The following is a 26479-nucleotide window of genomic DNA, read 5'->3' as shown; positions in this document are numbered from 1 at the left end:
ATCCGGCATTGGCTGATATTGATGCGTTTTTTCTGGCGCTCGGTTTACTTTATGAGGAACCCAATCTTGAGATTCAGGCAGAGAAAGCCTTGCTGGCTATGTCTCAGGGCCAGGACGAGGCTGAGGTGTATTGCCAAAAATTTCGGAAATGGTCCGTGCTGACACATTGGAACGAGTGTGCACTGGCCGCTAATTTTAGAAATGGCCTTTCTGAGGCCATTAAGAATGTTATGGTGGGTTTTCCCATTCCCACAGGTCTGAATGATACCATGTCCCTGGCTATTCAAATTGACCGGCGGTTGCGGGAGCGCAAAACCGCAAATTCCCTCATGTTGTTGTCTGAACAGACACCTGATGTGATGCAATGTGATAGAAAAACCGCAAATTCCCTCATGGTGTTGTCTGAACGGACACCTGATTTGATGCAATGTGATAGAATCTTGACTAGAAATGAGAGGAAAATTCATAGACGCCGGAATGGCTTGTGCTACTACTGTGGTGATTCTACACATGTTATCTCAGCATGCTCTAAACGTATATCTAAGGTTGTTAGTCCTGTCACCGTTGGTAATTTGCATCCTAAGTTTATTCTGTCTGTAACTTTGATTTGCTCACTGTCATCTTATCCTGTCATGGCGTTTGTAGATTCAGGTGCTGCCCTGAGTCTTATGGATCTCTCATTTGCTAAGCGCTGTGGTTTTATTCTTGAACCATTAGAAAATCCTATCCCTCTTAGGGGTATTGATGCTACGCCATTAGCAGAAAATAAACCGCAGTATTGGACACAGGTTACCATGTGCATGACTCCTGAACACCGCGAGGTGATACGTTTTCTCGTTCTACATAAAATGCATGATTTGGTTGTTTTGGGGCTGCCATGGTTACAGACCCATAATCCAGTCCTTGACTGGAAGGCTATGTCAGTGTCTAGTTGGGGCTGTCGTGGTATTCATGAGGATTCCCTGCCTGTGTCTATTGCTTCTTCTACGCCTTCGGAAGTTCCGGAGTATTTGTCTGATTATCAGGATGTCTTTAGCGAGTCCAGGTCCAGTGCATTGCCTCCTCATAGGGAATGTGACTGTGCAATAGATTTGATTCCAGGCAGTAAATTTCCTAAGGGAAGACTTTTTAATCTGTCGATACCTGAACATACCGCTATGCGTTCATATATCAAGGAGTCTCTGGAGAAAGGACACATCCGTCCGTCTTCTTCCCCTCTTGGTGCGGGATTCTTTTTTGTGGCTAAAAAGGACGGATCTTTGAGGCCTTGTATTGACTATCGGCTTTTAAATAAGATCACTGTCAAATTTCAGTATCCTTTGCCGCTGTTGTCTGACTTGTTTGCCCGGATTAAAGGTGCCAAGTGGTTTACCAAGATAGACCTTCGTGGTGCGTACAACCTTGTGCGCATTAAGCAAGGGGATGAATGGAAAACCGCATTCAATACGCCCGAAGGTCATTTTGAGTACTTGGTGATGCCTTTTGGGCTCTCTAATGCCCCTTCAGTTTTTCAGTCCTTTATGCATGACATTTTCCGGAACTATCTGGATAAATTTTTGATCGTTTATCTGGATGATATTCTGGTTTTTTCTGATAATTGGGACTCGCATGTGGAGCAGGTCAGGATGGTCTTTAAAATTTTGCGTGAAAATTCTTTGTTTGTCAAGAGCTCAAAGTGTCTTTTTGGTGTACAGAAGGTTCCCTTTTTGGGGTTCATTTTTTCCCCTTCTGCTGTGGAGATGGACCCAGTCAAGGTCCGAGCTATTCTTGATTGGACTCAGCCCTCGTCAGTTAAGAGTCTTCAGAAGTTCTTGGGTTTCGCTAACTTCTACCGTCGTTTTATCGCTAACTTTTCTAGCATTGTGAAACCTTTGACGGATATGACCAAGAAGGGCTCCGATGTGGTTAATTGGGCTCCTGCTGCCGTGGAGGCTTTCCAGGAGTTGAAACGTCGGTTTACTTCGGCGCCTGTTTTGTGCCAGCCTGATGTCTCGCTTCCCTTTCAGGTTGAGGTGGATGCTTCAGAGATTGGAGCAGGGGCCGTTTTGTCGCAGAGAGGCCCTGGTTGCTCTGTTATGAGACCTTGCGCCTTTTTCTCTAGGAAGTTTTCGCCTGCGGAGCGAAATTATGATGTGGGCAATCGGGAGTTGTTGGCCATGAAATGGGCATTTGAGGAGTGGCGTCATTGGCTCGAGGGTGCTAAGCATCGTGTGGTGGTCTTGACTGATCACAAAAATCTGATGTATCTCGAGTCTGCTAAACGCCTGAATCCTAGACAGGCCCGCTGGTCATTGTTTTTCTCCCGTTTTGACTTTGTTGTCTCGTATTTGCTAGGTTCAAAAAATGTGAAGGCCGATGCTCTTTCCAGGAGCTTTGTGCCTGATGCTCCTGGAGTCGCTGAACCTGTTGGTATTCTTAAGGATGGTATTATCTTGTCAGCTATTTCTCCTGATCTGCGACGTGTGTTGCAGAGATTTCAGGCTGATAGGCCTGATTCTTGTCCACCTGACAGACTGTTTGTGCCTGATAAGTGGACCAGCAGAGTCATTTCCGAGGTTCATTCCTCGGTGTTGGCAGGTCACCCAGGAATTTTTGGCACCAGAGATCTGGTGGCCAGATCCTTTTGGTGGCCTTCCTTGTCTAGGGATGTGCGGTCATTTGTACAGTCCTGTGGGACTTGTGCTCGAGCTAAGCCTTGCTGTTCTCGTGCCAGCGGGTTGCTCTTGCCCTTGCCTGTCCCTAAGAGACCTTGGACACATATCTCCATGGATTTCATTTCTGATCTTCCGGTGTCTCAAGGCATGTCTGTTATCTGGGTGATATGTGATCGCTTCTCTAAGATGGTCCATTTGGTTCCTTTGCCTAAGCTGCCTTCCTCTTCCGATCTGGTTCCTGTGTTTTTCCAGAACGTGGTTCGTTTGCACGGCATCCCTGAGAATATTGTGTCAGACAGAGGATCCCAGTTCGTTTCCAGATTCTGGCGATCCTTTTGTAGTAGGATGGGCATTGACTTGTCGTTTTCGTCTGCTTTCCATCCTCAGACTAATGGACAGACGGAGCGAACTAATCAGACTTTGGAGGCTTATTTGAGGTGTTTTGTCTCTGCTGATCAGGACGATTGGGTGACCTTCTTGCCGTTGGCTGAGTTTGCCCTTAATAATCGGGCTAGTTCCGCCACCTTGGTTTCGCCGTTTTTCTGCAACTCTGGTTTCCACCCTCGTTTTTCTTCGGGTCATGTGGAACCTTCTGACTGCCCTGGGGTGGATTCTGTGGTGGATAGGTTGCAGCGGATCTGGAATCTTGTGGTGGACAACTTGAAGTTGTCACAGGAGAGGGCTCAGCGCTTTGCCAACCGCCGCCGCGGTGTGGGTCCCCGACTACGTGTTGGGGATTTGGTGTGGCTTTCTTCCCGCTTTGTTCCTATGAAGGTTTCCTCTCCCAAATTTAAACCTCGTTTTATTGGTCCTTACAAGATATTGGAAATCCTTAATCCTGTATCCTTTCGCCTGGATCTTCCTGTGTCATTTGCTATCCACAACGTGTTTCATAGGTCCTTGTTGCGGCGGTACGTTGTGCCTGTGGTTCCTTCTGCTGAGCCTCCTGCTCCGGTGTTGGTTGAGGGCGAGTTGGAGTACGTGGTGGAGAAGATCTTGGATTCTCGTCTCTCCAGGCGGAGGCTTCAGTACCTGGTCAAGTGGAAGGGCTATGGTCAGGAAGATAATTCCTGGGTGGTCGCCTCTGATGTTCATGCGACCGATTTAGTTCGTGCCTTTCACGCCGCTCGTCCTGATCGCCCTGGTGGTCGTGGTGAGGGTTCGGTGACCCCTCACTAAGGGGGGGGTACTGTTGTGATTTTGCTTTTTGCTCCCTCTAGTGGTCATTAGTGATTTGACTCTGGAGCTTCTGTCTTTTCCTATATCCTCACCTGGGCCGTTAGTTCAGGGGCGTTGCTATATAAGCTCCCTGGACCTTCAGTTCAATGCCTGGCATCGTTGAAATCAGAGCTAATCTGTTGTGCTCTTGTCCTATGATCCTGGTTCCTGTATTTCAAGCTAAGTCTGCTTCCTTGCTTTTTGCTTTTGTTTTGTTTGGTATTTTTGTCCAGCTTGTTCCAATCTGTATCCTGACCTTTGCTGGAAGCTCTAGGGGGCTGGTGTTCTCCCCCCGGACCGTTAGACGGTTCGGGGGTTCTTGAATCTCCAGCGTGGATTTTTATAGGGTTTTTGTTGACCAGATAAGTTATCTTGCTATATTCTGCTATTAGTAAGCTGGCCTCTCTTTGCTGAACCTGGTTCATTTCTGTGTTTGTCATTTCCTCTTACCTCACCGTTATTATTTGTGGGGGGCTTGTATCTTGCTTTGGGGTCCCTTTCTCTGGAGGCAAGAGAGGTCTTTGTTTTCTTCTCCTAGGGGTAGTTAGATTCTCCGGCTGGCGCGAGTCATCTAGCGATCACCGTAGGCATGATCCCCGGCTACTTCTAGTGTTGGCGTTAGGAGTAGCTATTTGGTCAACCCAGTTACCACAGCCCTATGAGCTGGATTTTTGAATCTCGCAGACTTACACGTTCCTCTGAGACCCTGTCCACTGGGGTCATAACACCTTTCTTTGTCAAATCAGTCAAAGGTTTAACCACACTAGAAAAATTAGCGATGAAGCGACGGTAAAAATTAGCAAAGCCCAGGAATTTCTGGAGGCTCTTCACAGATGTAGGTTGAGTCCAATCATAAATGGCCTGAACTTTAACAGGATCCATCTCGATAGAAGGGGAAAAAATGAAGCCCAAAAAGGAAACCTTCTGAACTCCGAAGAGACATTTAGACCCCTTCACAAACAAGGAATTAGCACGAAGGACCTGGAATACCATTCTGACCTGTTTCACATGAGACTCCCAATCATCTGAAAAGACCAAAATATCATCCAAATATACAATCATGAATCTATCCAGATACTTTCGGAAGATGTCATGCATAAAGGACTGAAACACAGATGGAGCATTTGAAAGCCCGAATGGCATTACCAGGTACTCAAAATGGCCCTCGGGCGTATTAAATGCTGTTTTCCATTCATCGCCCTGTTTAATACGCACAAGGTTATACGCCCCTCGAAGATCTATCTTGGTGAACCAACTAGCCCCCTTAATCCGAGCAAACAAATCAGACAGCAGAGGCAAAGGGTGCTGAAATTTGACCGTGATTTTATTGAGAAGGCGGTAATCTATACAGGGTCTCAGAGAACCATCCTTCTTGGCCTGTTGTGAATTTACTTTTTGCTCCCTCTAGTGGTTACTAGTTTTTTGACTCTGGTTTTTCTGTCATTCCTTTTATCCGCACCTGGGTCGTTAGTTAAGGGTGTTGCTATTTAAGCTCCCTGGACCTTCAGTTCAATGCCTGGCAACGTAGTTATCAGAGCTAGTCTGCTGTGCTCTTGTCTACTATCCTGGTTCCAGTTATATCAGCTAAGTCCGCTTTTTGCTTTTTGCTATTTTGTTTTGGTTTTGTATTTTTGTCCAGCTTGTTCCAAATATATATCCTGACCTTTGCTGGAAGCTCTAGGGGGCTGGTGTTCTCCCCCCGGACCGTTAGACGGTTCGGGGGTTCTTGAATTTCCAGTGTGGATTTTGATAGGGTTTTTGTTGACCATATAAGTTACCTTTCTTTATTCTGCTATCAGTAAGCGGGCCTCTCTGTGCTAAACCTGGTTCATTTCTGTGTTTGTCATTTCCTCTTACCTCACCGTTATTATTTGTGGGGGGCTTCTATCCAGCTTTGGGGTCCCCTTCTCTGGAGGCAAGAAAGGTCTTTTGTTTTCCTCTACTAGGGGTAGCTAGATTCTCCGGCTGGAGCGTGTCATCTAGAATCAACGTAGGAATGATCCCCGGCTACTTCTAGTGTTGGCGTTAGGAGTAGATATATGGTCAACCCAGCTACCACTGCCCTATGAGCTGGATTTTTGTATTCTGCAGACTTCCACGTTCCTCTGAGACCCTCGCCATTGGGGTCATAACAGTTTGCCAGGCCAGTATTAAATGTTTAATGCATTGCAGAAGAGGGATTATAAGAAAGAAGATTCTGAGTTTTTTTTTTTTTTCTTCTTCCCCTTTACCTCAGAGTGGCTATGCTTGCTGCAGACATGAATGTCCAGACCTTGATTACAAGTGTGGACCAGCTGGCTACTCGTGTGCAGGGCATACAAGACTATGTTATCAGTAATCCTAGGTCAGAACCTAAAATACCGATTCCTGAACTGTTTTCCGGAGACAGGTTTAAGTTTAGGAATTTTGTGAATAATTGTAAATTGTTTTTGTCCCTGAGACCCTGTTCATCTGGAGACTCTGCTCAGCAAGTAAAAATTGTTATTTCGTTCTTACGGGGCGACCCTCAGGATTGGGCTTTTTCGCTGGCGCCAGGAGATCCGGCATTGGCTGATATTAATGCGTTTTTTCTGGCGCTCGGTTTACTTTATGAGGAACCCAATCTTGAGATTCAGGCAGAAAAGGCCTTGCTGGCTATGTCTCAGGGGCAGGACGAGGCTGAAGTGTACTGCCAAAAATTTCGGAAATGGTCCGTGCTGACACATTGGAACGAGTGTGCACTGGCCGCTAATTTTAGAAATGGCCTTTCTGAAGCCATTAAGAATGTTATGGTGGGTTTTCCCATTCCCACAGGTCTGAATGATACTATGGCACTGGCTATTCAAATTGACCGGCGGTTGCGGGAGCGCAAAACCGCAAATTCCCTCATGGTGTTGTCTGAACAGACACCTAATTCGGTGCAATGTGATAGAAAAATCGCAAATTCCCTCATGGTGTTGTCTGAACAGACACCTGATTTAATGCAATGTGATAGAATCCTGACTAGAAATGAGCGGAAAATTCATAGACGCCGGAATGGCTTGTGCTACTACTGTGGTGATTCTACACATATTATCTCAGCATGCTCTAAACGTATAGCTAAGGTTGTTAGTCCTGTCACCGTTGGTAATTTGCAACCTAAATTTATTCTGTCTGTAACTTTGATTTGCTCACTGTCGTCTTTTCCTGTCATGGCGTTTGTAGATTCAGGTGCTGCCCTGAGTCTTATGGATCTGTCATTTGCTAAGCACTGTGGTTTTACTCTTGAACCATTAGAAAATCCTATTCCTCTTAGGGGTATTGATGCTACGCCATTGGCAGCAAATAAACCGCAGTATTGGACACAGGTTACCATGTGCATGACTCCTGAACACCGCGAGGTGATACGTTTCCTGGTTTTACATAAAATGCATGATTTGGTTGTTTTAGGGCTGCCATGGTTACAGACCCATAATCCAGTCCTGGACTGGAAGGCTATGTCAGTCTCAAGTTGGGGCTGTCGTGGTATTCATGGGGATTCCCTGCCTGTGTCTATTGCTTCTTCTACGCCTTCGGAAGTTCCGGAATATTTGTCTGATTATCAGGATGTCTTCAGTGAGTCTGAGTCCAGTGCACTGCCTCCTCATAGGGACTGTGACTGTGCTATAGATTTGATCCCAGGCAGTAAATTTCCTAAGGGAAGACTGTTTAATCTGTCGGTACCTGAACATACCGCTATGCGTTCATATATCAAGGAGTCTCTAGAGAAAGGACATATTCGTCCGTCTTCTTCCCCTCTTGGTGCGGGATTCTTTTTTGTGGCAAAAAAGGACGGATCTTTGAGACCTTGTATTGATTATCGGCTTTTAAATAAGATCACTGTCAAATTTCAGTATCCTTTACCGCTGTTGTCTGACTTGTTTGCCCGGATTAAAGGTGCCAAGTGGTTCACCAAGATAGATCTTCGTGGTGCGTACAACCTTGTGCGCATTAAGCAAGGTGATGAATGGAAAACCGCATTCAATACGCCCGAAGGTCATTTTGAGTACTTGGTGATGCCTTTTGGGCTCTCCAATGCGCCTTCAGTTTTTCAGTCCTTTATGCATGACATTTTCCGGAAGTATCTGGATAAATTTTTGATTGTTTATCTGGATGATATTTTGGTTTTTTCTGATAATTGGGATTCGCATGTGGAGCAGGTCAGGTTGGTCTTTAAAATTTTGCGTGAAAATTCTTTGTTTGTCAAGGGCTCAAAGTGTCTCTTTGGTGTACAGAAGGTTCCCTTTTTGGGGTTCATTTTTTCCCCTTCTGCTGTGGAGATGGACCCAGTCAAGGTCCGAGCTATTCTTGATTGGACTCAGCCCTCGTCAGTTAAGAGTCTACAGAAGTTCTTGGGTTTCGCTAACTTCTACCGTCGTTTTATCGCTAATTTTTCTAGCATTGTGAAACCTTTGACGGATATGACCAAGAAGGGCTCCGATGTAGCTAACTGGGCTCCTGCTGCCGTGGAGGCTTTCCAGGAGTTGAAACGCCGGTTTACTTCGGCGCCTGTTTTGTGCCAGCCCGATGTCTCACTTCCCTTTCAGGTTGAGGTGGATGCTTCAGAGATTGGAGCAGGGGCCGTTTTGTCGCAGAGAGGCCCTGGTTGCTCTGTTATGAAACCTTGTGCCTTTTTCTCTAGGAAGTTTTCGCCTGCCGAGCGAAATTATGATGTGGGCAATCGGGAGTTGTTGGCCATGAAATGGGCATTTGAGGAGTGGCGTCATTGGCTCGAGGGTGCTAAGCATCGTGTGGTGGTCTTGACTGATCACAAAAATCTGATGTATCTCGAGTCTGCTAAACGCCTTAATCCGAGACAGGCCCGCTGGTCATTGTTTTTCTCCCGCTTTGATTTTGTTGTCTCGTATTTACCAGGTTCAAAGAATGTGAAGGCCGATGCTCTTTCTAGGAGCTTTGTGCCTGATGCTCCTGGAGTCGCTGATCCTGTTGGTATTCTTAAAGATGGAGTTATCTTGTCAGCTATTTCTCCGGATCTGCGACGTGTGTTGCAGAGATTTCAGGCTGATAGGCCTGAGTCTTGTCCACCTGACAGACTGTTTGTCCCGGATAAGTGGACCAGCAGAGTCATTTCCGAGGTTCATTCCTCGGTGTTGGCAGGTCACCCGGGAATTTTTGGCACCAGAGATCTGGTGGCCAGGTCCTTTTGGTGGCCTTCCTTGTCAAGGGATGTGCGGTCATTTGTGCAGTCCTGTGGGACTTGTGCTCGAGCTAAGCCTTGCTGTTCTCGTGCCAGCGGTTTGCTCTTGCCCTTGCCTGTCCCGAAGAGACCTTGGACACATATCTCCATGGATTTCATTTCTGATCTTCCGCTATCCCAGGGCATGTCCGTTATCTGGGTGATATGTGATCGCTTCTCAAAGATGGTCCATTTGGTTCCTTTGCCTAAGCTGCCTTCCTCTTCCGATCTGGTTCCTGTGTTTTTCCAGAACGTGGTTCGTTTGCACGGCATCCCTGAGAATATTGTGTCAGACAGAGGATCCCAGTTCGTTTCCAGATTCTGGCGATCCTTTTGTAGTAGGATGGGCATTGATTTGTCGTTTTCGTCTGCTTTCCATCCTCAGACTAATGGACAGACGGAGCGAACCAATCAGACTTTGGAGGCTTATTTGAGGTGTTTTGTCTCTGCTGATCAGGACGATTGGGTGACATTCTTGCCGTTGGCTGAGTTTGCCCTTAATAATCGGGCTAGTTCCGCCACCTTGGTTTCGCCTTTTTTCTGCAACTCTGGTTTCCATCCTCGCTTTTCTTCGGGTCATGTGGAGCCTTCTGACTGTCCTGGGGTGGATTCTGTGGTGGATAGGTTGCAGCGGATCTGGAATCATGTGGTGGACAACTTGAAGTTGTCACAGGAGAGGGCTCAACGCTTTGCCAACCGCCGCCGCGGTGTGGGTCCCCGACTACGCGTTGGGGATTTGGTATGGCTTTCTTCCCGCTTTGTTCCTATGAAGGTCTCCTCTCCCAAATTTAAACCTCGTTTTATTGGGCCTTACAAGATATTGGAAATCCTTAATCCTGTATCTTTTCGTCTGGATCTTCCTGTGTCGTTTGCTATTCACAATGTATTTCATAGGTCCTTGTTGCGGCGGTACATTGTGCCTATAGTTCCTTCTGCTGAGCCTCCTGCTCCGGTGTTGGTTGAGGGCGAGTTGGAGTACGTGGTGGAGAAGATCTTGGATTCTCGCCTCTCCAGGCGGAGGCTTCAGTACCTGGTCAAGTGGAAGGGCTATGGTCAGGAGGATAATTCCTGGGTGGTCGCCTCTGATGTTCATGCGGCCGATTTAGTTCGTGCCTTTCATGCCGCTCATCCTGATCGCCCTGGTGGTCGTGGTGAGGGTTCGGTGACCCCTCACTAAGGGGGGGGTACTGTTGTGAATTTACTTTTTGCTCCCTCTAGTGGTTACTAGTTTTTTGACTCTGGTTTTTCTGTCATTCCTTTTATCCGCACCTGGGTCGTTAGTTAAGGGTGTTGCTATTTAAGCTCCCTGGACCTTCAGTTCAATGCCTGGCAACGTAGTTATCAGAGCTAGTCTGCTGTGCTCTTGTCTACTATCCTGGTTCCAGTTATATCAGCTAAGTCCGCTTTTTGCTTTTTGCTATTTTGTTTTGGTTTTGTATTTTTGTCCAGCTTGTTCCAAATATATATCCTGACCTTTGCTGGAAGCTCTAGGGGGCTGGTGTTCTCCCCCCGGACCGTTAGACGGTTCGGGGGTTCTTGAATTTCCAGTGTGGATTTTGATAGGGTTTTTGTTGACCATATAAGTTACCTTTCTTTATTCTGCTATCAGTAAGCGGGCCTCTCTGTGCTAAACCTGGTTCATTTCTGTGTTTGTCATTTCCTCTTACCTCACCGTTATTATTTGTGGGGGGCTTCTATCCAGCTTTGGGGTCCCCTTCTCTGGAGGCAAGAAAGGTCTTTTGTTTTCCTCTACTAGGGGTAGCTAGATTCTCCGGCTGGAGCGTGTCATCTAGAATCAACGTAGGAATGATCCCCGGCTACTTCTAGTGTTGGCGTTAGGAGTAGATATATGGTCAACCCAGCTACCACTGCCCTATGAGCTGGATTTTTGTATTCTGCAGACTTCCACGTTCCTCTGAGACCCTCGCCATTGGGGTCATAACATTGGCCACAAAAAAGAACCCTGCTCCCAACGGTGATGAAGACGGGCGAATATGCCCTTTCTCCAAGGACTCCTTTATATAACTCCGCATAGCGGCGTGCTCTGGCACAGATAAATTAAAAAGTCGGCCCTTAGGAAACTTACTACCAGGAATCAAATTTATAGCACAATCACAATCCCTATGAGGGGGTAGGACACTGGATTTGGGCTCATCAAATACATCCTGGTAATCCGACAGAAACTCAGGGACTTCAGAAGGAGTGGAAGCAGAAATTTACACCAACGGAACATCGCCATGTACCCCTTGACAACCCCAACTAGACACAGACATTGATTTCCAATCCAATACTGGATTATGAACCTGTAGCCATGGCAAACCCAACACGACCACATCATGCAAATTATGCAACACCAAAAAGCGAATATCTTCCTGATGTGCAGGAGCCATGCACATGGTCAACTGAGTCCAGTACTGAGGTTTATTCTTGGCCAACGGCGTGGCATCAATTCCCCTTAATGGAATAGGATACTGCAAAGGCTCCAAGAAAAAACCACAGCGCCTGGCAAACTCCAAGTCCATCAAATTCAAAGCAGCGCCTAAATCCACAAATGCCATAACCGAGTAGGATGACAAAGAGCAAATCAGAGTAACAGACAAAAGAAATTTAGGCTGTACAGTACCAATGGCGACAGACCTAGCGAACCGCTTAGTGCGCTTAGGACAATCAGAGATAGCATGAGTGGGGTCACCACAGTAAAAACGCAGCCTATTCTGACGTCTGTGTTCTTGCCGTTCAGTTCTGGTCAAAGTTCTATCACATTGCATAGGCTCAGGCCTCTGCTCAGAGGACACCGCCAAATGGTGCACAATTTTGCGCTCGCGCAAACGCCGATCAATTTGGATGGCCAAGGACATTGATTCATTCAGACCAGCAGGCGTGGGGAATCCCACCATAACATCCTTAAGGGCTTCAGAAAGACCCTTTCTAAAAATTGCTGCCAGGGCACACTCATTCCATTGAGTAAGCACAGACCATTTTCTAAACTTCTAACAATATATCTCCGCTTCATCCTGACCCTGACACAAAGCTAGCAAGATTTTCTCTGCCTGATCCACTGAATTCGGTTCGTCATAAAGCAATCCAAGCGCCAGAAAAAACGCATCTACATTAAGCAATGCAGGATCTCCTGGCGCAAGGGAGAATGCCCAGTCTTGAGGGTCGCCACGCAACAAAGAAATAATAATTTTTACTTGCTGAATGGGGTCACCAGAGGAGCGGGGTTTCAAAGCAAGAAACAGTTTACAATTATTTTTGAAATTCAGAAACTTAGATCTATCCCCAGAAAACAAATCAGGAATTGGAATTCTAGGCTCTAACATCGGATTCTGAACTACATAATCTTGAATGCTTTGTACCCTTGCAGTGAGATGATCCACACAAGAGGACAGACCTTGAATATCCATATCTACACCTGAGTCCTGAACCACCCAGAGGTTAAGGGGAAAAGAGAGACAAAACACACTGCAAAGAAAAAAAAATGGGTTCAGAACGTCTCTTATCCCTCTTTTGAGATGCATTAACACTTTATGGGCCAGCTGTACTGTTATGGACCTGGTGGTTAGGAGCACCCGGAATGACCTGATGAGTAAACTCAAAATTGGGACTAGCTCTGGGGAAGTGGGAACTCTGCTGACCGCAAACCCTACTCCTATCACACACACTAGAAATAGCCGTGGAGCGTACCTAACTCTCCCTAGACGCCTCTTCACAGCCTAAGAGCTAACTACACCTAAAGATAGAAATAGAAGCCTTACCTTGCCTCAGAGAAATTCCCCAAAGGTAAAGGCAGACCCCCACATATATTGACTGAGAGTTAAGAGGAAAGTCACAAACACAGGAATGAAACAGGTTTTAGCAAAGGAGGCCAGATTTCACTAAGTAGTCAGAGGATAGAAAAGGGAACTATGCGGTCAGCACAAAAGACTACAAAAAACCACGCAGAGTAAGCAAAAAGACTCCCCACACCGACTCACGGTGTGGAGGTGCCACTCTGCACCCCCAGAGCTTCCAGCTAGCAAAGGCATATCATGATAGCAAGCTGGACTAGAAATAGCAGAACTAAGAAATATATTCAGGAAGCAGTTACAACAAATGAACTAGCAAAGACTTAGCTTCTGCTGGAGTAGACAGGTCCTCAGAGAAGTCCAAGAGAGATCTGAACCAATACTGAAACATTGACAGCTGGCATGAAGTAACGATCTGAGTGGAGTTAAATAGGAAGCCAGCATAGAAATAAACGAGAGCAGCTGATAAAGCCAACCTCAGTGACCAGCAGTTCCGCTCGAAGCCACCAGAGGGAGTCCAAGAGCAGAACTAACCAAAGTACCATTCATGACCACATGAGGGAGTCTGAGAACGGAATTCACAACAGCAGTGTGAGCAGCCTCTTCTTACCTCTGCTCTACTGGTATCTCCAGTATTAGATCAGCTATACAGGGTGGACAGCAGTGTGAGCAGCCTCTTCTTACCTCAGTACTCCTGGTATCTCCAGTACTAGATCAGATAGGCAGGGTGGACAGCAGTGTGAGCAGCCTCTTCTTACCTCAGCACTCCTGGTATCTCCAGTACTAGATCAGATAGACAGGGTGGACAGCAGTGTGAGCAGCCTCTTCTTACCTCAGTACTCCTGGTATCCCTAGTATTAGATCAGATAGACAGGGTGGACAGCAGTGTGAGCAGCCTCTTCTTACCTCAGCACCTCTAGTATCTCCAGTACTAGATCAGAGAGACAGGGTGGACAGAAGTGTGAGCAGCCTCTTCTTACCTCAGCACTCCTGGTATCTCCAGTATTAGATCAGATAGGCAGGGTGGACAGAAGTGTGAGCAGCCTCTTCTTACCTCAGCACTCCTGGTATCCCCAGTACTAGATCAGATAGATAGGGTGGACAGCAGTGTGAGCAGCCTTTTCTTACTTCAGTACTCCTGGTATCTCCAGTACTAGATCAGATAGATAGGGTGGACAGCAGTGTGAGCAGCCTCTTCTTACCTCTGTACACTGGTGTCTCCAGTACTAGATCAGATACACAGGGTGGACAGCAGTGTGAGCAGCCTCTTCTTACCTCAGCACTCCTGGTATCCCCAGTACTAGATCAGATAGATAGGGTGGACAGCAGTGTGAGCAGCCTCTTCTTACTTCAGTACTCCTGGTATCTCCAGTACTAGATCAGATAGACAGGGTGGACAGCAGTGTGAGCAGCCTCTTCTTATTTCTGTACCCTGGTGTCTCCAGTACTAGATCAGATACACAGGGTGGACAGCAGTGTGAGCAGACTCATCTTAGCAAAATGGTGAAAATTTATTAATGAATCCCAATTGTAAAAATGATTTTTAGCACTAAATACATGTTTATAAGTTAAAAAAAAATTTCCTGAAGGATGGACAACTCATGTGGAATACCTCGAATGCAAAATTTGTATATTTAAAAAAACATTCAGTCACAAATTCAGGATTACATTTCCTATTTATTTGTTACTTTGATTTGGATTGCCGCAAACTGCATTCCTCTCTGCGGCATCTACATTGCATTTCCACACTACTGTGTTTTCATTATGGGAAAGGATCAGCTATTTTTTATTTCTAGGAAACAACTCCTTTACGAATGTAGAAATCAGGAAACTTGTATGATAAAAAACAGGAAATGGATTTCAGGAAGCGAGCTTATTATAATGCAGGATAGTCATTGTTAAAGGGACATATTGTTAAATCAAATCAGTTGTAAAAAGTGCAGCGGTAATCAATCCTGACATTCTGCTGTAGCGCAAGCGGTTATGCCGTTGGTTATATCAGAAATGTGTCAGAATGCAAAACATGGCTTCCTCTTCGTTAATAGACTTTATTGCAAGGACAGCATTTATAAGGTCATAGTGTAGTCATATCTGCAAGAATTGATGGCACCAAGGACACAAAAGGATTCAGGATGCAGGCGACAGCACATTACGTTTATTATTCTAAGCGGACCACAATGGCTCAGTCCGGTATTTCCGTGCATCGAGTACAAGATTAATCTGCAGCCTTGATTATATGACCAATCAGAATAGAAACGCCATACCCAACCAGTTATAAATCACATGCATTTGCAAGGAGAGGATCAGTCAGGGGCAAAATACGATTTAAAGGGGTTGTCCAATACTTTAATAATGATGGCCTATCCTTAGGATAGGCGATCAATATCAGATAAGTGTCGGTGCAACACCCAGCATCCATTAGCTGTTCCCGGTGCCAGACAGATGTGCTTTGTTGCAGTGTGGAAAAAGCTCAGCTCCATCAACTGCATAGTGGTCACAGGGAGGTACTGCAGATTCACACCTATTCATTTCAATAGAGGTGGACTTGCAGTACCAGTCCACGACCACTATGCAGGTGATGGAGCTGTTCTGTTCAGCTCTGCAAACTAAGCGGGGTATAGCACTCCCACCGATCTGGTATTGATGACCTATCCTAAGGATAAGCCATTAATAATAACGTACCGGACAGCTCCTTTAAGCACAGTTCTGAGAATCAAAATTCTATACTGATTATTTCATAAAACATTTTTTATGCTTTTTTTTTAATGAACAATCATTTAGATTGATATAAATTAAAAGATATAATTTTAGCCACCACTAGAGGGAGATAAACAGTTCACGTTATACTGTGCTATTATTGAGTTTAACCTATTCAATACTGGGCCATTTACCCCCCCTGTATCTGACCAGGGACATTTTTGTTTTTTTTTCGTGTGTTGCTATTTAAACAACTGTAAAAAATGTTCTCATTCAGATATTCAAATAATGGTGTAATTTTTTTTCATGATCTGTGCAACCTAATATTTATGTTATTTTCATACTCTCTTTTCTTATTTTTTTTGCCAATATCAGTCGATATCAGTGGGAAAACAAAGTAAATGTTTTTCAGATTTTTTTTTTTTATAATGAAAAAGAACCGCTGAAATACATTTTAAAAATTGTTCTGCTTTTAATTAACATTTTTTTTAAATATCGGACACATTTTTTTTTTACGAGTGCGGGGATGTTAATGATATTTATGGGCATTGTCTTTTTTTAATTAGTTTATTTTTTAACATTTTATTTATTTATTTATGTATACATTTTTCATATATTTCACATATTGTCCACGCCCATAAGGTCATAAAATACTTTTAGGAGGTCATTTCAACATTAAAATGATTTTTTTTAAAATCTGATTTCACCTGTAACTGGGTAGGTGTATTAGACCCAGTTACAGAGAAAATTTAGCCTTCTGCAGAGCTCCATCCCTTAACCCAGCGAGCACATGACCACTGGGTCTGGAGGAGGAAGCACTGCAAGTGCTTCCTATATACTTTGTTCACAGCACTTGTTCAGCTCTGTGCATACAACGATCAAGAAGGCAGATACGGTAAAAAAAACATCATTGCCTTCTCATTGGTCAGCTCTGCAATGTCTGACAGCCAGCTCCCAGCTACCACAGCTGCTCGATCAAGTTCAGCTGCTCTATTAAGTAGTTATTGCCTGGCTGTTTATCGTCTATGTGCAGTCCGGAAGTAGTTAAAGGTGGGGAGGTAATTTTTTTTTTCTTACTTAAATGCATTTGTTTTTGGCTACAAATCATTTTTGTAATTGTGGTTTGTAAAAAATGTTGCACCTTTTGCCTTCTATAGCCTCTGTGCTGCATGGTCTATTACTGGCTGTACAATGGGTTAACTGATAATCTATCAGTGAGCTCATTCTGAAGGTTCAATGAGATTATTTATTATTATTATTATTATGAGAGTTTCTGACTCTTTTATCTGTCTTTTTCGGAGCTCCACTCAGCTGATATATGACCTCAGACCACATCAAAGTTGAATGTGACGGGAAAAAACCCTGTAAAAGCAAAGTGGTGCAACATTTTTAAAGACAATGAATTGCAAAAATTATTTTTAAACCCAAACATATGCATTTAAGCAATAAACAATATTATCCCTAGAGGTGGACAATCTGGACTTCTATCTTTATAGAAAGCTGTTTTTTTCCTAAAACTAGGGCAGGTCCCGGGTATAATGAAAAACTGAACAATAATAATCAGTAATGGTCTCTTGTGTCCTCTTGGGGCCATATTATATATCAAATATAAATATGTATAAAAAAAAACCTGTAACAAAAATATATAAGAAATGTAAAATGTCTCCCCGGTGAGTATAAAAGAAATCAATTATTTGGTGAAACAACAATTTTTTTGACATAAAAATAAAAGTACTATATGTACTAAGCATTCACATGACCATAATAACCTGACGAGTTAAATCAACAAATTTTTTTGCGTGCGAGACATAAAAACTATAAAACACAAAAGACAACAATGTCAAACAAAACGAAACTCTGTTTTCTATATTCTTATCAAAATAGAAAATTCTACAAACTACACAGCAATTTATATGAACCAAAAGCGTTGAAAATAGTAAAACATTTTCTGGATAAAACAAGGCCTTATACAGCGACCAGGATGAGAAAAGAGGAAAAAAAATAGCTCCAACAGTTGAAATGCAGAAGATGCAATAATGCCGCTGGCTACTAGATAAGGGCCGTGAGAATATTCTTTTACTTGATGGCATGTGATGCTGTTTTGATCAGATGACCTGGCGCGACATCACGTGTTTCACGCTACAACGATAAGGTCGGGCTGGCTAATCAAAAGAATAGCTGCGTATGTCGACAGATAAGAGGCTGTTTTCATGGCTCCCGGCCAGTGACCACAGATCACGGATGTGGCCGATGGACTGGATTCTGTGAATCCATTCACACCAACTCTAGTATTGTTGGATAGTGCTTGTACATATAAACAATTTTGCAATTTACTGCTTCCTAAAATTTGTAGCCGTTCTTGAGATATTAACACTTTTCTTTCCATTTGCTTACAACACGTTGCCTTGGAGACCGACCACTGTAAACAAAGAAAAGTGTTGATATTTTAAGAACGGCTGAGAATTTTAATAAGCAGCAAATTTTACTTTTTATTTTACTTTTTTCCCCCAGTTCAAAATGTTTGTTAGATTTAATATTATTTGGGAGATTTTTACAATATCAAATTGGGAAAAAGAAGGTGAATTATAGGGTCAGAATGTGAAAAGACAAAACGTGTTTAAAAAGTAATAGACAGAATCACATAAAAACCAATATCTCTATCTCATAAATTGTTTTATGCACGGTTTGTATCCCCATTGTCTCTGTAGGTCGTCTCCGGTGGCTGTGAGACCCGTGAGATCCCTCTACTGAGGAACGGTCTTGGGCAGCTCGGCTTTAATGCCGATTCTGGTGGCTTTGTGATAGATGTGGAAAGATTCAGCATGGCAGAGACTGTAGGATTGTGTCCAGGGGCCAGGCTTGTCGCCATCTGTGGTCAACCTTTCTGTTCATTGACCCCTGACGATGTCCGCAGCCTTTTCCTTCGTGCAAAAAAAGTAACAGTAACCACTCTGCCTCCTGATGAAGCCGGGAAGCCCCGCAGGTAAGAAAAGTACAAGTATAGACGGAGGAGCCAAGCCGTGTTTACAAGTGTCGTGTGAGTCCTAACCTTTGCTGTACATGGTCCTTAGGAGCTTCTCCGAGCTATATGTAAAGTCATTGCAAGAACAGAGAATTATGAGACGCTCAGAAGGAGACATAGAGAAGGAGGACGTGATTGCGAGAAAAGCAGAAACCGCTCCAGAGACTAAGAGCATCCTACGCACCTTATCTGTTCAGGAGGAGAGGACGGAGTTCAGGTAGCATAATATCATAAATAAAAAATAAAAGAAATGAAATTCACTCATTGGCAATGCTACAATGTACTAATAAGAACTTTGTAAAGGCAACTTCAAGTTTTTAAGCTGGTCGAGATAACAGTTAGCCAAATGTTCCTTCGACAGACAGCTATCTCTCCCGATTCCCCCATATACGATAGCTCAGCTCGGCCAAGCGTTCTATGTCTCCATGGGTAGAGAGGAGAAAGCTTCTGCCACACACTTCTGGCATTGGCTTATATTCCTTGAAAAGGAAAGAATCAGGAGTCAAAAATTCAGAGTGCCAGATCCTTCTCTTTGGGAGAGGCCTCCATAAACATCTGATGGTCCAGCATCCACCAGAAATCTGCAGGTTCAGTGGACTTCAAAAATAAGCCTTTTTCCAAGATGGAAAGTTATAAAACTTTGCAAATCACTTTACTGGGGGATTTGTCTTAACCTCTGTGAAGAAAAAAAAAATATTGCATGTAAATGACCTCCAAACCCCGGCTTTACCCCAGTCGAATCACCTGCCTTCAGCTGCAATGAACATAGCCATTTGGAGTACCATTTTTGATCCGATTTGCAGCTCAAATTCGGCAATAAATAGGTCAGTGAAAAATAAAAAGGTCAGCATTGAAGAGAAATACCAGAACACCACAAGACAGTTATCCCTTTATAATCAAGTGGTGCTCAGCAAGTATATAGACGGTCCAGCTATATAGACAATGTAGAGAAAATAAACTGCGCACTCAACCGATTAAAAATGTAAAGAGATTTTATTCCAAAGTGTACAGCACGGTAGCCAGTGGAATACTAAAAGGTACAAACAACAGCCGTTTCGCTGTTTGGTACCAGGAAGAAGCGCTTGTTGTGAGCGAAACTTCTCGACATTCCATATAGTGAAAAAAACATGTTGGAAATGTTTGGGGTTTGTTTTGCCTATGAGAAAAACAAATAAAACACTGACGGTAAAAATTGACACATGGTCTAAAAATGGATGAAAACTGGATCCAGCACAGAACGGTTAGTTTTTCATTATGTGCTAAAAAAAAAAAGACACAAATGAAACTTTAAAGTGTAAACTAACTCTACTGATTTGACAATTTTAATACTGGTACAGTAAGGAAATGACTGAAATGTCAAGTTATTAAAAAGTAATCAGATTTGCCCTAGGATCCTAACAGCCAATTGTAACCCATCTGCTTCAGTGTCTGTGTACTGCCATCATGTTGAGATATAATGATCAAAATGTAGATTTTTTTTTTATAAAGTGGGTGATTTTAATTATTTTATTTTTTTAAGGTTCAACAAAGCGGATTTGGCTCCACCCGACATTATTCCTCAACCAGATCCATCAAGAGATGAAGTGGTGAGATTCATTTCATGCAAGAATTTACTCTTTAAAGAATTATTTTTTAAAATTGATTAGATATCCTTAGGAAAGGCTAGCAGTATTAGATTTCTGGGGGTCTGACTGTTAAAGGGTTATTCTTATCATCATAAAAAGTAAAACGGCAAAGGGCTTGTTCAAAACAGTAACTGTGCAATTTATTTGTTATTAAAATCCTCTCAGTTCTCAAGAATAAAGGCTTTTTTTTATTCTATTGTTTACTAATTTTTGCCTAGGCTACATCACCTCTTTCTGATTGAGCTTGTAAGCGCTGCTCTGAACATGGCCAGTGGAGTGCACTGCCAGGATCTCTGGAGTGCACTGTTAGCGCCTGATTCTAACCAACTTCTGTTCCAGTCCATTCCTCATATAGTAGCATCAGAGAGCACACAGTTTGGGTCTGAACTGTCAATCGAAGCTGTCAATTAAACAGAAAAGAACTGCCTAACAAAAGGCAAAAAGCCAAGTGGCAGGGGAACAGTGCGCTCCTGCAGAAGAAGATGATACAATCCCTCTAAGTGATTGGAAAAAAAAAACATGCAATATCAAGACCAGCTATTACTAAGGTTAAATAGAACCTGTCACCAGGCTTTTGCTACATCATCTAAAAGCAGTATAACGTAGCAAAAGAGACCCCGATTCCAACGATGTGTCACTTAGTTTACTGGGTGCAGCAGTTGTGACACAATGAGTTCTTAGATATAGCAGATATAAGAAAATCAGGCTCTGTATGTACATTGTCTATGGACAGTGAGCTGCTTATCAGAGGAGGGGGTGTGGTTGGACCACTTGGCACGAGGCAGCCAGTCTGGGCAGTGATAATGTCCTAGTGATAAAGCCTTCATTGTAAGTAAACAACAGCTCACAGCCTGATAAGTGACACATCACTGAAATCGTGTTTCAGCCCCTATCTTCTGCTCTCTTCAGATTACGTAGCAAAAACCTGAAGACAGATTCCCTTTAAATTCCCACTATGAGTTTTTGACACTGGGTATTTTCGCTGCACAAAAAAATGCAGCGTCTTACTGTTCCAGCAAAGTGGATGTGATTTATAGAGCTCTCATACCCGTTTTGCTTTTCTTATTTGTACGAGGCATGAAGTGTCCCGCGGTGCATTTTTGAAATCCACAACATGTCAATTTTTCTTCGCTGCACTCTTAGTGTTATGTGCAGATTTCTCCCCTGAAATCGCATTAGATGCAGAAAATCTGGGGGTAAAAAACACGTGCTGCAGAAACGCAGTATAAAAGCATGTAATCCCCACATGACTGTATTAAGAAGGTTTTGTCAAATCCAAATACCAGGAAATATGAAAAACAAAGCAGCATGACATTCCAACAAGAGCCAAAACCACCGTGATCAAAAAACTAATTTGAAATAATAAAATCTAAGATAGAAGCAAAACGAGCCAATACCCTGCTGTAATTCAAAAGTAATAGATCGTACTGTATAAATAACATACGAGTACATAGTAAACACTGTTTTTGATTGAAAAAAAGCATAAAAGTCATCCCACCATGAGGTGTATCTACTTTTTTTTTGTTTCTTTTAATTTACATAATAAGTGCAGAAAATTTGCAACATCAAAAACTTACCAAATACTCAGAGTGGGAACGTAGCCGAAAAAAATACATTGTGGTGCAATGAGGATCGGTGTTGGCAATAAAGGGGCCGCATAGCCCCTTCAGACAGTTGAATGGTAGGGCTGCCATGAGTTGGATCGTGGAAATCATGCACCAAGGGTGTTGTTCCAGATACAGCGGAGTCACAGACGGGAAAAGAACCAATTTTACACAGTCCACTTTCTGTAACTATTTTACTTAGCGATGAAGTTATTCCTACTCGGTTTTGATAACTACACCAAGAGAACACATCAAACAAATATTTCGCCAGAAGGCTATATCCTCTGTGCTGATCAGCTCGGCACCCAAGATAACTGTTCCTGTTATATTCTCTACGTAAATTTACCTGTTGGCGTGCCCGTGTGAACCGGCCGCCGTTACCTTATTACACCCTGAGAGAAGCTGGTTTAATTAAAGGAGTGTAAAGCACGGGCTCGCCTGCGGTTCAGCACAGTGATTCACAATCCTAAGAATATATACTTCTATATCTATTTCCCAATCAAATATTTCCCACCCGTTCCGGTTTAATCTCAAGAAAACTAGAGGAAAAGTCCGTCCTCGACTATATTAAGAATGTTCCAAAGTTAACCATATTTACATACATGTCAGCAAAGGTGTCGTGGACAAAGTCTGTTGGAGCTGAACCATTGCTCCGTTTTAGATTGTTCCACAAAGACTCCTCTTCCAGCAGACAAATAGGAAACACAAGTCTTGTCTGGGGGTTCGCTGCATGCTAGGCCAGCACCAGCGTAGCATAGAATATTCAGTCACTGAACCGCAAAAGAACGTGGTCCGTAAAGTCAATATACCTAACTATAGGCCTTGTATCTCTTGGCGCTAAAAATATATTGTGATGCGTGCACGTTTACTTACTGCGGTGTCGCAGTGGGCTTTAGAGTCCTTTCGCCGGGTCTGCTCCGAACAAAATAATCAGCACGCGCAGGCAGAGCTCCTCCAGCCGGTAAGCAATACCGAGGATGCTTGTGGCGTGACTCTCTCACGGGGCGTAGCACCTCTCTCTCCAGGTCCCAAACCCTTGTTCCTTAACAGCTTGTACGACAGGAATTCCCTCGCATCAGGACAGGTTCTGATCCCGGACCAGCTCAGATCCAATCTGCTGCCGCTTCTAACTCGGAGGGGTGCTGTCACGAGAGGATATAATCGGATCCTTCTCCAGCACAGCTTCACTCACCCCTCATTTCTGCAGACCCTGCACAACATGGCCGTGCTTCCTTTCATTTTATATAACCCTCCTAAAACAGTCTCTTAACCATGTTCAACAATAGCGACATCTTGCAGCCAGTTAACAAAATTAACTATAAAGAAACAAATACAGCTCTGGAAAAAATTAAGAGACCACCACATCAAAACCCTTTCATGGGCAGCCCAATCTCCAGACCTGAACCCTGTTGAAAACATCTGGAATGTAATCAAGAGGATGATGGATAGTCACAAGCCATCAAACAAAGAAGAACTGCTTAATTTCTTGGGCCAGAAGCAGTGTGAAAGACTGGTGGAAAGCATGCCAAGACGCTTGAAAGCTGTGATTAAAAATCATGGTTATTCCACACAATATTGATTTCTGAAGTCTTCCTGAGTTAAAACATTAGTATTGTTGTTTCTAAATGATTATGAACTTGTTTTCTTTGCATTATTTGAGGTCTGAAAGCACTGTTTTTTTGTTAACCATTTTTCATTGTCAGAAAAAAAAATAAAAAATGTATTGCTTGGAACTTCGGAGACATGTTGTCAGAAGTTTATAGAATAAAAGAACAATTTACATTTTACTTAAAAATATACCTATAAAGAGACAAATCAGACAAACTGAACATTTTGCAGTTGTCTCTTAATTTTTTCCAGAGCTGTATCTTTACAGCAAGTACAGGGATTATTCAGGCGTGTGTACAGGAATCCTCAATTATACCACCCTGGTGGGCTGACACACATCTCACAATCGCACCGATCTAACATTTATTGTAAAGATGGCCGTCACTGAATAATCCTTTTACACCACAGCCTTGGTTTGTATAATTATGACTGTAGTGCTGGAAATAATTCAATAAATGACGTTCATTTTTAAACTGAGAACAATGCAGAATTCGTTACTATTGATGAGCGAACATGGTCGGATAAGGTGTTATTGGAGCAAGCTTGTGTGCTAACCGAGTGTCTTCGGCATGCTTGAAAAATATGTTCAAGTCCTCACGGCTGCTGTCTCGTGGCTGTTCGACAGAAGCAACACATGCAGGGATTTCCCAACAAACAGGAAATCCCTACATGTGGTGCAGTGGTCAAACAGCCACAAGACATGCAGCCATGGGGACTTGAAAATAATTTTCGAGCACACCGAAGACACTCAGTTAGCACCCAACCTTATCCCAGCACGTTCGCGCTCCACTATTCGTTACATAAAATCCCCAATGTCATTGTATTAAGCAGAGAAGCAATTTCTATTTCTTAGATGATGGATGACACTTTTGAGGAGCCTCAGGCGGAAATGACTGATTCCGATGTTGTTGCCCAGGAAGAGACCTTGTCTCCTGCACCCTCTGCTCAGGAACGTGCCAAAAACAGTAAGCACAATTCCCATTACACAGTCTTCATCATTTCATGTGTATGTTTATATCAGCAAAGAATTTTACTATTACATGTTATATCTTATCATTTAGTCATTATTTTCTCTTTTTTTCTGACATACATACAAAATTATAGTATACAGGAATAAAAAAAATTGCTCACATTAGTATAAAACCTGGATTTTAATTACGGTCATAATGTATTGTCTATTATTGCATTTCTGCCTTTTTTCAGTCTAGTTTTTGGTGTTTTTCATTTGCACCCTATTCTTTTAAAAGTCTATTTTCTATGTTTCTATATTTTTTTTTACATTCACTGTTGTGGACAGGGTTTTGGGCTTCCAGATGTTTTTGGCTTATTCATCAATTGAATTTTTGTGCAATTGTAGCTTCCCCCCTCCTGCACCCTGGAGTGATTTTATGTAAAGCAGATATTTTCATTTTTTGACTTTTTGTGCTAAGAAGATGCAAAACTGAATAAAGACTAAAAGAACATTTTTGATTTTGCTTAAAATTTATGAAGTGCTTGAGGAGACATTTTGGAGAATGTGGAGCGAAAAAATGTGATTGAATGCCACAAGAAAAAAAAAAGGAAAAAAAGAAAAGTAACTCAAAGAAAGCCTAAAAATTATTAACTTGGGCTTATAACGGGATAGTCAGGTTACTGATCATCTAAAAGAAACTGAGCGTAAGGGCACAGACGGACGGACACAATTCTCGTGCGAGGAGGGCATCGCAATCCTCGGACTGACGGTCGGCTCTCCTGACCTTAGCGTGACAGCTGCATAGAAATAGATCACACTGTAGCGCTCACGTCAGGAGATGTGAGGGGCTAGTCCGGGCACTGCGATGTGCATCCGTAAATCGGATCGCACTTGGCCATGCAAGTCAATGGGTCCATCAAAAAAATCGGATCGCACTCTGATGATATCTGAGTGCGGTTCGATTTTCACAGACTTACACAGAATGGAGAAGATGGAAACATTTTTTTTATCTTCTGTTCCGAGAAAATCTGATCACACTATGTTCAAACTCTTATCAAAAACTTTGATCTACTAATTTAAAAGGGAACCTGAAAAGTTGTTTCTTCAAATAGTACAATTTCAGTAAACTACATAAAATACTAGATCAGATAAAAAAAAAAATCTGTACCGAAACAGCTGTTGAGGACGATTACGAGACCTGCCCGATTCCCTTTAAAGTCCTATCTAACTTTAATAAAAATAAATCTTTTTAAACCCTATGGGCCGAGTTCATTATTTGCTTTTTTTTTCCAAGTCACTTTTCTTTTTTTTTGTCTTGAGGTTTTCATTGTCATTTTTTGCACCAATTCCTTCAACAGGGTGCATGCTGGTTGGCGAATCTTGCACAAAATCGAAAATTCTTTTAATTTTACCTTTTTTTTTTTGCATTATTTTATAATAAAAAGTAGCACAAAACGTTAAAACGTCACAAGAGTTTTTTGCAAAAATTTCAGGCGTACATAAAATCGCTCACGCTTTTGCAATTTTTTATTTAAAAAAACTACAACATGCAATTGATGAATCAGGCTGAAATATCTGGAAAAGAAAAAACAACCACAATGACAAACATAAAAAAAACCAGGCGATCACCTATAACATGGACTTAAAATAGACGCAAATTAAAAGAAGAATTAGGCGCAAATGAAGAACAGGAGAAAAACATCAAAAATTAGACAATGAGAAAACGCAAGTGTAACAATGAATTGAGCCCTTCATCTCAGAAACCTTGTCCTAATTGCATATAAAGGTATCAGTATAATATTGTTAGGGAGATTGCGCATAGCCTGACCTGGCAGAATCATTCTTATCTCCAGAAAACATAGACGTTTCAATGCTTCTTTTGTGCTCCCTGAATTGGTCGTGAATGCTTCTATTTGGAGGGATAGATAACTTTTGGTTGAGCAAATTAATTTATTTTGTGACTGTATCAAGAAATACTTATGATGCAGTTTCCTACCCTGAAGGAAAGGTCATGAATTTTGCCCTTTTGTGTACCTGGAATACATTTTTGTCAAAAACAGGAAAAATGTCAGGTCACCCAACCAAAGGTCCATTGCATGAAAAATTCAAAGGTAAAT

The 26479-nt window shown here is 42.8% G+C and overlaps 1 protein-coding gene across 5 annotated transcripts in view; it reads left to right on the top strand.

Moving 5' to 3' along the window:
* The window catches only part of SIPA1 (signal-induced proliferation-associated 1), a 107668-nt gene that overhangs the window by 65724 nt on the left and 15465 nt on the right, over window positions 1-26479 (top strand). For all 5 annotated transcript variants that reach the window (XM_077287337.1, XM_077287333.1, XM_077287336.1 and 2 more), the window contains exons 8-11: window positions 18260-18534; window positions 18623-18790; window positions 20093-20159; window positions 24264-24375. In XM_077287337.1, coding sequence (XP_077143452.1) covers window positions 18260-18534; window positions 18623-18790; window positions 20093-20159; window positions 24264-24375 — 622 coding nt within the window. The remainder of the gene's footprint in view (window positions 1-18259; window positions 18535-18622; window positions 18791-20092; window positions 20160-24263; window positions 24376-26479) is intronic.

The sequence above is a fragment of the Ranitomeya variabilis genome, chromosome 2, assembly GCF_051348905.1.
Source record: "Ranitomeya variabilis isolate aRanVar5 chromosome 2, aRanVar5.hap1, whole genome shotgun sequence".
NCBI classification, from domain to species: domain Eukaryota; kingdom Metazoa; phylum Chordata; class Amphibia; order Anura; family Dendrobatidae; genus Ranitomeya; species Ranitomeya variabilis.
Note: the sequence above shows the minus strand (reverse complement) of the source record. Positions and strands in the feature narration are given on the sequence as shown.